Source organism: Episyrphus balteatus, chromosome 2, assembly GCF_945859705.1.
Source record: "Episyrphus balteatus chromosome 2, idEpiBalt1.1, whole genome shotgun sequence".
Classification (NCBI taxonomy): Eukaryota; Metazoa; Arthropoda; class Insecta; order Diptera; family Syrphidae; genus Episyrphus; species Episyrphus balteatus.
In genome coordinates this window covers 50892767-50905529 of record NC_079135.1, presented here as the reverse complement: position 1 = coordinate 50905529, position 12763 = coordinate 50892767, and the positions used below count along the sequence as shown (strand labels likewise).

Sequence of the window (12763 nt, the reverse complement as noted above, 5' to 3'; positions counted from 1 at the left end):
TTTACTTTACTTTACTTTATTTTATTTTATTTTATTTTATTTTATTTTATTTTATTTTATTTTATTTTATTTTATTTTATTTTATTTTATTTTATTTTATTTTATTTTATTTTATTTTATTTTATTTTATTGTATTTTATTGTATTTTATTTTATTTTATTTTATTTTATTTTATTTTATTTTATTTTATTTTATTTTATTTTATTTTATTTTATTTTATTTTATTGTATTTTATTGTATCTTAATTTATTTTATTTTATTTTATTTTATTTTATTTTATTTTATTTTATTTTATTTTATTTTATTTTATTTTATTTTATTTTATTTTATTTTATTTTATTTTATTTTATTTTATTTTATTGTATTTTATTGTATCTTAATTTATTTTATTTTATTTTATTTAATTTTATTCATCAAGAAAGTACTTAATTAACATTAAATTAATACAAATAAAATCAACAATCATACTTACAAGAGGTGAATAGAATGCTGAACTGTCTACACCAATACTTGGATAAGGATTCTGATCGGTTGACGGATACGGTGTCCCATAGACGCCAACACCCGCTGTTTGTATTCTCGAATAGCTAGATAACGCCAGACGCGCAGAATCGTATTGGCACGAACACACCGTTTGTCCTGATACAGGATCTGTCATAATTGGTCGGCCATTCTCACAGCAGGAACCGGTGCCGGGTGCTGCGTTTGATGTTTGCGAAATTCCGCCAGGACTTAAAGCACCAGTCGGCACACCAGTCCCCGAACCGCCAGATGGACTTAGTGATGGTGCATTTGCACCTGATATCGGTGATTGGGCACTCGAGGCTGCAGTTGTTGATTGTCCGCCACCGCCACCACCGCTACCAACACCGCCACCTCCACCACCACTGCCTACCAGAAGCTGAAAAGACAAAAAGAATTCAATGAATAAGAATATCAACGAAGTGGACCGGATATAATTCGCTTCTGCTTATCGTAATCAAAAGTTAAGAACTTGATTAATTCTGACTGCAAAGTCAAAATATTATAGCCTGCCTAAAAAAAAGGGTTATACCTATTTCCTTATAAATGTTTTTTTTTTTTTCTTAATTTCTATTTCCATTTCATTAAACATTTAACGATTATTTTCGATTCTTATAGGGGTTTCTTCTCCTTGTCACAACAAAGCCACAATATAAAGAGAAAAGAGTTAAACACAAGTCAGCCGCTACGCTCCTGCCACAACAACAGCTCCTGTCACTTTTTCAATGACCGGTGATTCGTTTTGGCTTCGGCAGGTAAAAAAAAACACACACACACAATTCAGATACGGTTTTTGTTTATTTTTGTTTTGTTTTTAGTTTTGGTTCCCTTTTCTTTCGAAGGATCAGAAGGCAAATCATGAATACCGTCGCATCTTATTAATTTCTGTTGATATCAAAACGAGAACAAAAAAAAAAAAAAAAAACAACAAGAGATAAACAAAAAATTAACCAAAAGCAAGACAAATAATGAAGAGTCAGTGTATTTTTGTAAATCTGCCAAACAGGAGTGGATTTGTACCAAGATGCAAGTAAGAAACTGGTCGAAATTCAATGACCTCTTAGTATGGCATGAAACTTGAACTTAAAAATACGTAAAACAGTTAAAGCATTTTTAACTCAATGAAAATTTGAGGAAAGAGTATTTAACTGGTATAAAAAACTGACCTTATACTTCAAAGTCAACTTAACTGATGATTGGTATAAATTGTCTAAAGTCTAAACTGTCAACAGAGACTTGCGGTTCGGCGGGAATATGGCAATTTAAGACTTTGTAAAGGTCGTTAGACCAGTTTATGCCAAATATTATTTCCCCTTAACAATTACCGTTCTACCGGTGTAAAACATGGTACATTATAAATACTATATGTGCCCTTAACCCTCTACTGCATGAATTAATATTAGCGGACGAAAAAATTAAAAAATGCATTACATGGGTTCTTTGGGTTGTTTCAAAACGGTTTTCATTAAAAAAATTTGTTTAAATTAATTTGTTTAAAAAATTTGTTTATAAGCCAAATTTGGCTTCGTATGCATTAAGGGGTGAGAAATCTTACAAATTTTATTTATTCAGATTATGTAAAAAATACAATTAAAAACATCAAAAAATAAATATTTATCATTTAAAAACAAAATAAAGTAAAAAAATACATTGTATTACAAAAGGTTACGAACTAATTCAAATTTGGCTCATTTTAAGACATGGAACCGAGAAAAGCAATTTGTTTTCGTCCGTTTTAAACATTTCTTCTGGTTCACATTCTTTCCACTGTCGAAGTTAGTCTTGCTTCAACATTTTCACCTACTTCCAGATCTTACAAAAACTATAAAGTAATAAAATTATTGAAAAAAATTATTGGTGAGCCCCCCTCCCCCTAAAATTTTAAAGGAAATGGGATTAACATGAGAAAAATGTCTCTAAAGGCGAAGGGGCTCCATTTCTGAAGGAAAACATAATTTCCAAGCAAAATAACAATGTAAAGAAACAAAATTTTCCAACAAAAAAATTTAACAAATTGTGTAGATTTACAACCCCTTAATGCATACGAAGCCAAATATGGCTTCCGTACTTTTTGCCCTCCCAAGACCAGGCCAATAATTTTTTTTCAACAAAAATTGGTTCATAGCATACACAATTAGACAATCGATCAAAAATAAATTTTTAATTCCACTTTACTTTCCAAACAAACGCAGTAATTAACACTTAAAGTATGAATATATTCTACATTTTCGATTTCAATGCACACGACTGATCGACTCACCTGTGATCATAAAATACACCTTTATTTTGTGTCGGACACACGAAAAAACTATCTCTATGGGTTTTCAGAAACTTAAAGAAGAGGATTGTATTTAATCTTTACCATTTTTTTGTGACAGAGAAGAGAAAAGTGCATACAAACAGACAAAACCATATTTGGCTTCGTATGCAATAGAGGGTTAATTATGAAAGTGGACTAAGTCACTCCTAAATGCCATCAAATCTAGCCTTAAAATAATTATTATTTAAGGGGTAAAGTTTATTTGAAAGCGAAATTGCAGTAAATAAACTTCTTTATTGCTCCTCTAGTGATTTCATAAAGGAAATATAATTAAATCGTTAAAAGAAAATTATTATGTAAGTTTTTCTTTAAACAATGCCAAAAGTGACTTAGTCCACAAAAAAAACACATTTTTAGTTAGATAATTAAACTTTCTTTTGAAATGAAAATGAATTTGACACACAAAAGTTGCAAAGTTAAAAACGTATGCCTTTATAACTGGTATAATGCAATCAAAATTATACGATTTGGTTGTCAAGGAAACTGCATAGTTCGTTGGTACGTTTTATACCAATAAACTTCCTTTTAAATAATAAAAATGAATTACTATTGAAAACATTGAAATGAGTTTGAAAACGGTTTTAGAAAACTTGTATACACTTTTTTGCTTTAAAGGAATATATTGAATTTAGCTTATTAACATTCGATTGGTTGGTATAAACTAGTATAATGTCATCAGAAAATTTGGCTTAAAACTTCTTTATACAAACGATACAAAGCCTTTGTAAAAATATTTCATAACTTTCTGCATTAGGCGACTAATTTATACCAGTTAGCAGCTAAATACAGAAAAATAAGTTTAGAAATTATCTTTAACATACATATATTAGCTGTACTAGAAAATGGGCATTGGTAAGTAAAACTAAGAAGCAGTAGAATCATTTAAAGAATTTTTCATTCATAGATGATTGGTATAAACTGTTAAAATGGCATAAGAACGTTAATAGGCGATAAATAGCTGTGTTTTTTTTTTTTTAATTAAAAAAATTAACACTTTTTTTATGATTAAGGGGCCCAGAATTTTATTGATATCGGAATCTCAATAACTTAAATGCAACACTGTTTATTAGGAAAGAATCGGATAAAAAAAAATCACAATGAACGAAAAACGGAGAACAGGGGTCCTCGATCTTTCCGAGGATTGATAATTTTTTTTTCGCCTTGATCCGCAAATATTTTTTTTTATTTATAATTTCTTTTTTATTATCAGATTTGAGCGGAATGGCAAACAAAAAAAAAACAAAAAAAAAACACAAACTCACTATCTTCTGGTGCTTGCCGAAGTGGATGCGCCCGCAATGGTCGCGTTATTACAGCTGGACCGCGTGTTTTGGTTTTTATTTTTATTTCTATTTTTTTTTTTTTCTTTCATGCAAAAGATCATCGTCATCATCTTCATTGTGGCGGTGCAATGCCAACGACAAATTTAATGATTGTTTGTCATCATGGTGTTGGTGGAGGAGCACCTGGGCGTGGAAAGAAAGAGTTTCAATCGAAACGAAACGATCCTCTATATTCAATGATGATCATGCGGCAGAGGCAATTCGGCGAGAGCAAACTTTTTCGTATGGAAATTCATATAAAAATAAAATCCTATATCAAATTACTTAATGATTGTCATTCGCCAATATTTTTTGTAGTGGAATCTTTTTTTGCTTCGCGTGCGTTTACGAACTCAAATGGCGATCGTGTGGGTTGGATTGGATTGTATATAGTATATACGACCGAGAAGGATGCCGATCTGGATCTTCATCAACGAATTCGAAATCAGACAGGCAGATGTGAAAAGTGAATATGAGCACAAGAGTATATTGGAGAAGGACGAGTAGTTTTTTTTTTTATTCTAGGAAGTTGCTGTTCTTCTGGTCCAATTTTATGTCATAATCAATTGTCGTTTTTTTTTGTTGTTGTTGTTGTTTTTAATTTTTTTTTCTTAACGAAGCCCAGGTAGTTATTCATTCGTTTTTGAAATTTATAGACCCATTCGTTGGCGGGATTTAATTGTTTCTTTTGTATTTATATCTTTAACATTTTTATATCTTGCGATGATGACAAAGAAGAAATTTTTTTTGTTTTTCGTTTCGTATGTAAAAAAAACGATATAAATTCAAATGCGGCTTCGTATCTTTAAAAGCGGTGTTGGCTTTTGTCACCCAGATCCGATATCGTATAATAGTTTGTTATATAGGGAACCGATTTTCATCAAAAAACTTTTTTTATTGACTTTCTTATATGGGTTGTGGTGATTTAATTTACTGAAAGACATAGTTAGAACAAAACATCGAGATATAGTAACAAATTTTAAAATGAAACACAAAAATGAAGATGATGTTGGTTTTTTCATGTCAACTTTCTTTATGGTGTTCGTTGTGTTTTGCAGGTAGTCAGAGAGGTAGTGTTGCAATTTGGGAATTGATTTCACGCCGATAAAGTTTCATTTCAATTATAAAGATACAAAATAAACTATCGCTGATTTGCAAAATGAATAGGAAATTAGCTATTTTAAGGATAGTGGAGTCAAGGCTGTACAGGGTAAGTATTAGATTTGCACTTAACTTAGTTTGTATAGGGTAGAAATTTGAATTTTGAAATACCGATAAGATATTTTGATAGACCCTCATTTTTGCAAAGTATGGCAAATCTCTACTTGTTGTTAATAACTTAAGTAACTTAAGCCAATTACTTGGGATCCGATTTTGACTATCTTTTTTTTCAAACGTCCGTGCGTCGGCAATTAAAAATGCTTAAACCACTATGGGTTAAAAATTGCCGCTGTTGTTTTCTTAAATTTAAATTGAGATATAGAACAAAAACCTTAAATTTCATAAATTAAATTATATCAAAATGTTGTCTAGATTATTTAAAGAAAAAAAAAACTATGTTTAGGGGATTGAGGGACAGTCTTACATCGTTTAAGCGGTAGAAGCAATTTTCTCACAAATTATTATAAATAGAAACAAGCTTTTGAGTCACAAATTTTTTTTTTTTTTTCTTAGAACAATACGCTACATCGGCAATTTTTAACCCATAAATAGTAAAGTATTTTTAATTTCCGACGTTTGAAAAACAAATAATCAAAATCGGAGGTGTTCCCTAAAATTCCCATTTTTTGAGCTTCAGTTACTCCACTATTGAAAATCACTTAAGGGCGATGTGGCTACTTTTTGTCAAAAACTATATTCCCTCACAGCTAAAAATTATGATTTTGAAATATTTTTCACATGCTCTAGGTCGAATAGGTATTTATTCGGCTATTATTGAGCAACTCTGAACGCATGCTCTGTCTTAAAGAGTTACCGAGTTATAGGAAAGAATTGTGGAAACCATTTTTTCTCTTTTCTTTCTCATTAATTTAATTGTTAATTAAAGTTCAATCAAGCGTATAACATAATTTTTGAATAATACTTTATCGAAATACCTAGCACATCATATTTCTAATAAATGGCACCAACAGTTTTTAATTGGGAGTTAATGTTGAAAGTTTTAATTTTTTTGAAGAAAAATTTTTTTCTGTAAAAACCACGAAATTCAGAAAAAAATGTTTTTCATGATAGAAATAAATTTAATGATAGTTCTTGAGTTTGGGTCTTTGCATTTTTTTTTACAAAAAAAATTATTTAAAATTATTTTTTTAATCCGTAAATTTCAAAATAACTAGAGTAGATAAATAATTAAGATATTTAATTTATATAAAATACATATTTTTTAAAGTTAAAGGCAAATCGATTGACATTATTAATTTAACAATTTACGATCATGGGTTACAAGGGGTTACAGTTGACTTTATTGTTATATAATTCCAACGATCTATAAAAAAAAAAAAAACTGCTAAAGCTTAGCAACGTATTATTAAAATTTCATAAAATGCACTTAAACAACACACAAAGTTTTAATTTACTTTTTTTGTTTTTGTTTTTGTTTTTTTTTTTTTTTTTTGGTAGTTGTAACACAACCTATCCAACTATTAGTTACATTTTATTTAAGACACATCTTCAAGTTCCGATTGAATATAGATAACGATAACACACTCTATGATTCAATTACACAGATGTTTTAGATGTTTTACATATTTGTGTTGTATAAGATAACTTGCTTATGTTTGTGCGTGTTACCATCGCATGTAAAGAGATTTAAAATCTCAATTCGTTTCTTTTTTTTATTTTGTCTTTAGGTATACAAAAATATAAAAAAGCAATAACTACAGTTTTAATTGCTTAATAGAGAGTATGAATTTTGTTAGATTCATTAGATTTTTTGTTTTTATAGATAACCAACCTACTCTATAATATAACAACTTTAAACTCACTAGTAACAACATCACCCAAAGTTAGATCGTAAAATAAGAGCGTTAATGCGAAACGTTGACTATTTCATAGATACGCATAATAAACACTCACACACTCGATACACAACATCGTCATCATCGTCATCATCATCATTATCAATGGCACGAAAGGGGTGCGAATATAAAATTTTATGGGCTGGTAAATTGTTTAACGATGATATGGTAATGAAAATTGAGATTTCTATGTGCGTATCTATTATGTAAGTAGGTAGGTAGGTATATAAAATCAGAGACACGCAAATAAATCGATTAATTGACAAAATTTAATTATGGTTATTTAGTATCTATACCTTTTGATTTATTAAAGGGAAGAAAATTCAAATTTGAGTACATATTTACTAACATAATCTATGTATTATTATACAAAATATTCCAAATTGGGTTTCAATCGATATTGAACAAAAATAGGTACCTACGAATTGGCATTATTACATTCTCTCTATAGCCTTCCTTATCTTTAACATTTAAGAGGTAGTTAAAGCTTTTGGGAGTTTGTTGCTCTATTTTTATGTAATAAGTTGACATTTTAATGATCACGAATTGGGCTACTTTGACCTTACAGTAGATAAAACACAAAATAAAACAAAGGGTCACAACCCTACATTCTCACTACCTTTGATATCTTTGCTTAACCAGTCGAAGAAATGTCGGCAAATTTCTTCAAAGAACAATCTTGACCATCATCAAAGCACCTACCCTCTCACTTTAAAGAGCGCGTTCATAAATTCGTCAAAAATACGTTTGACAAATTTTTACCGACTCCAAAGAAGACGATGATGTGTCCTTTTCGGAGTTTGTGTTCAATTGCCCTAAGGAAGTAATAAATTTTCTTTCAAGAAGTAGTAGAATATTGCAAACGCAAGAAAAAAAAAGGAATAAAAGGATGACTGATGACCGCGAGCCAAGAATATGCCCACCAAAATAAAAATAAAAAAATAAAAACTTTTTCTTTTCTTTGATGGTAAGTTCAACTTGGTGTAGCAAAAAAATTTCTTAAGTCTGTCACTTCTGAAATATTTTTTTGGTGTGATTGGATTTGTGTGACCCCATAGTACCCTACTTTATCCACTATTCTTTCCGCACACTTTTCTTTTTACTTTATTTATAGTTTATAAGATGCAAACAACGTATACTGCAGGGTATTCAAGTTTTCTACAAGTAAAACGTGTAACCACCGCCTGCGAAGAACTTCTGCATCACGACCATCGGCCATGTCGTCTACGTCACTATATATATCTATACTCTATGATGCGGTTGTTGTTGAACAACAAAAACAACAATATTCAATACAACTACTGTAGGAAGATTTTCTTCCAATACAATATAAGACAAAATTCACAGACAACACAACAAGAAGGAAGAGAGAAAACACAAGTAAAAAAAAAAATTATATAAAAATAAAGGACACCACAGCACGGCAAAGGACCGTGAAGTTTAAGGGCCAAACACAACTATGTGGTATTATAGCTGGTAGCAGGTTTGAAATTTTGCATTTTGCGTCTCCCCAAGTTAAATGGGAACCAGAGCGTGTCCTCGAAAACCAAAAACAATTCAAATAAGAATTTTCAAAAAAAAAAAGTAAAAAATTTTACCAACAAAAAAGAAAAAAAAAAAAAATAAGAAATCAGCAAGAAAGTGGTGAATTTTCTGGCAAAGTGTTCTATTGGTTTAGTATTGCCATATCATAAAGGTTTCTAGTTGGGAAGGATTATGTTTTATTTAAAAAAAAAAACAAATAAATTGTAAGAAAACAGGAATTAAGTTAAGTAGGTAATTTGTTAGCTTCATTTAGATCCTTTTTTTTTCAGTTTAAGTAAGCCACTCAAAAAACTAGTTTTTAGTTAGGTACAATTAATATTAAAAGCTTAAGTGGATATAAAATTCAAAATTATCAACAGTTTTCACATATGGCAATGCTGTTTGTCTATTTTTTTTTTTTTTTTAATTTTAAATACACACAGACCTTTAGACATTAGGGCAACATTAGGTCCTTGGAAAGAATAAGAAATACCTTTCGACTACTTTACAATGCGGCGGCATCTTTTTATTGGCAAACCATCACATGTTACCGTGCTTTGTCGATGACGTTGTCTTCGTTTTTGTTTGGTCAAGAATAAGGTCTAAGAAGATTGTGACTTCGATATCAATGACCTTTATTTATAAAGTCTATGTTGAAAATGGTTAAAAAAAAAAATTAGTCAAAGCAATTACAAGTCAATAATAAATTAGAGTAGGTAGGTGATTAGGGTCAGAAATGGGATGTCAAGTATAAGTTATTAAAATGTTTTGATGATATAAAAGCCGTCGGTTATTTCTTGAAAATGGAATTGTCTTTTATACTCATGAGCCAGATGCCTATTTAACTTTAAACAAAAAGATACAAATTAGCTTTGGACATTAAAAAAAATTGGTTAGAGAATTTTCTTAAAATTTTGCTGTTTTGATGGAATCTTAAACTTGAAATATTTTTTTTTCAATGCATTTTGATCGGAAATATAACGTATGTGTAGCTATATATTTTGAGCTTTTCATGATTAAATAAATAACACTTGTATAGAGATTTTTTAACAGCCAATTTTCTCATTTTAACCGACCAGTAGGTAAGAACAAAAAAAAAAGTCCCGAGAAGGAATTCAAGTGCGTGCTGAAATCAAAAAATATTAAGGATTTGTTCTATCACGTCTAGTTTTAAGCTAAACCGAAAAAAAAAACAAATTTAACATTTTTTAAAAATCAAATCAACATTTTTTAAATATCAACAAAAAATGCTCTAGAAAATGTGTTTTATGATAACTAAAATATCAAAACAATATTTTAAATAAAGAACTCTTAATGTGTACTAATTGGAAGGCGCTTTGTGTTTTTTTCGACGTAAAATGTATGATTTACTGAGAAAATTTGATCGGCCATCAATTGGCACGGTAGTGCCCCGCCAAGTTCTCTAGCAACTTTGGCACTACACCCTTATTTACAGGAAACAACTCAGGCCATTTTCGACCCCCCTCTAACTTCCACACCAAAGATGCTAGAAATTTCAAACTCACTACATTTGTTGAGCTTGTAAAAACCAAACTCCTCACAAAATTTCAGCCTCCTACGATGAGTAGTTTCTGAGATATAGGGCTTCAAAAATCGCAAAAACCGTAACTGACTCACTGACTCACTGACAGATCATCAAAATTATGGAGAACTTCCCGATATCGTAGAAACTTGAAATTTTACACGGTGATAGGACTTGTGGTGTATACAAAGGAAAAAATCGAAAATTTAAGATTTTCAATTCAGGGGGCGTGGCATCCGCCCATTTCCGCTGAATTTTCATCATATATTATAGAGCACTTCTGATTATCGTAGAATCTTGAAATTTGGTAGAATAGTAGAGCTGGTATTTAATACAAAGGAAAAAATTTAAAACTTGAGAATTTCAGCCAGGGGGCGTGGCAACCGCCCATTTCCGCTGAATTTTCATAAATTATTATAGAGCACTTCTGAATGTCGTAGAATCTTGAAGTTTGGTAGAATAGTAGAACTAGTAGTTTATACAAAGGAAAAAATTTAAAACTTGAGAATTTCAGCCAGGGGCGTGGCAACCGCCCATTTTCGCTGAATATTCATAAATTATTATAGAGCACTTCTGATTGTCGTAGAATCTTGAAATTTGGTAGAATGGTAGAGCTGGTAGTTTATACAAAGGAAAAAATTTAAAATTTGAAAATTTCAGCCAGGGGGCGTGGCAACCGCCCATTTCCGCTGAATTTTCATAAATTATTATAGAGCACTTCTGATTGTCGTAGAATCTTGAAATTTGGTAGAATAGTAGAGCTGGTAGTTTATACAAAGGAATAAATTTAAAATTTGAGAATTTCAACCAGGGGGCGTGGCAACCGCCCATTTCCGCTGAATTTTCATAAATTATTATAGAGCACTTCTGATTGTCGTAGAATCTTGAAATTTGGTAGAATAGTAGAGCTGGTAGTTCATACAAAGGAAAAAATTTAAAACTTGAGAATTTCAGCCAGGGGGCGTGGCAACCGCCCATTTCCGCTGAGTTTTCATAAATTATTATAGAGCACTTCTGATTGTCGTAGAATCTTGAAATTTGGTAGAATGGTGGAGCTGGTAGTTTACACAAAGGAAAAAATTTAAAGTTTGAGAATTTCAGGCAGGGGGCGTGGCAACCACCCATTTTCACTGAATTTTCATCAAATATAGAGATTTTATATTCTACAGCCATACCTTGCAAAAAGTAGTGAAATCACAACAAAAACATTACTGTTAAAAAAAGAGCCAAGTTCTCTTATATTGAAATTATGCTGGCACAAAAAGTACTGAGATGTAAAAGTGTACCAAGTTCTAAAGTTTGGGTTCAAATTCGTATCAATAAAATTTTGATTGTTTACTTGGCAATTTTTGAAATAACTTTAAAAATCGATAATTAAGAAAAACTGTCAAGAGAACAATCAAAATTTTATTGATACGAATTTGAACCCAAACTTTAGAACTTGGTACACTTTTACATCTCAGTACTTTTTGTGCCAGCATAATTTCAATATAAGAGAACTTGGCTCTTTTTTTAACAGTAATGTTTTTGTTGTGATAAGATTTTACTTCATATAGTTTGGGAGAAAATAACAAAACAATTATTATCACCTATAATAGAAAAAAAAATTTTAACAACTACTTTATAAAGAATATTCCCTTTCAGTAATGTTTTGAAAAAAGAAAGAAAATACTTAAAATAATAAAAATAATAAAAAAGAAAAAGAAAGAAATATCGTTATAATAAACTGAAACGTAAAATCTAGTCAACATTGATATTTTAATTGTCAAAGTGAAATTTTCACTATCCACCTAAAATTAAAAAAAAAACAAAATTATATGATAAATCAGATCAAAATTTATATTTTAATTGTTGGACGATTTTTGTCACTCAAAAATGGTAATTTGATAGCTGTTATTATCAAATTTTTTTTTCGGTGTAGGTTTGATTGATTATTTGAAATCAAATTTTGTATGTTTGATCCAAAAAATATAATTTTCCGTAATATGTTGCTTGTTTGTTTTTTTAGAATTAAAATCAGGAGTCAAAAATTAGAAATTACTTAAAAAACCATTAAATAAATATTTTACGGCTGAGATTTTGAAGTATCATAAATTTCTATCATATATCCTAACTTTCTATATTATTTCCAAAAAAATAAATATACATACATATTCAAGACGATAAAAAATGACTGCATATTGGATATAAGTAGTTATGCAAAAATAAAAATCAACGGTGTAGAAACTTGATTTTAAAAGTACCCAAAAACCGCGTTTTTGACCTGTTTATATTCGAGTATTTCAAAAACATGGTTTTGGATTCGGATTCAGCATACAAAAATCTTTTAGAAAACTATGATTTGGTGCAAGATCTAATTTGTTTCCGACCAAAAAGTTCTCCGCTCAGTTTTTGCAAAATTCTTCTTCTAAAATTTTGTATGTACCTATGTAAACGGCGAAAAAAGACATGTTAAAAAGATGAAATGTAAAGTCATGTTGTTGGAGTAGCTGATTTTAGTGCATTTTAAAGTAAT

The 12763-nt window shown here is 30.0% G+C and overlaps 1 protein-coding gene across 2 annotated transcripts in view; it reads right to left on the bottom strand.

Annotated features, from left to right (window-relative positions):
* Positions 1-12763, bottom strand: part of LOC129911171 (homeobox protein araucan) — a 148676-nt gene that overhangs the window by 55029 nt on the left and 80884 nt on the right. For both annotated transcript variants that reach the window (XM_055988878.1, XM_055988879.1), the window contains exon 2: positions 473-901. In XM_055988878.1, the coding sequence (XP_055844853.1) occupies positions 473-901 (429 nt within the window). The remainder of the gene's footprint in view (positions 1-472; positions 902-12763) is intronic.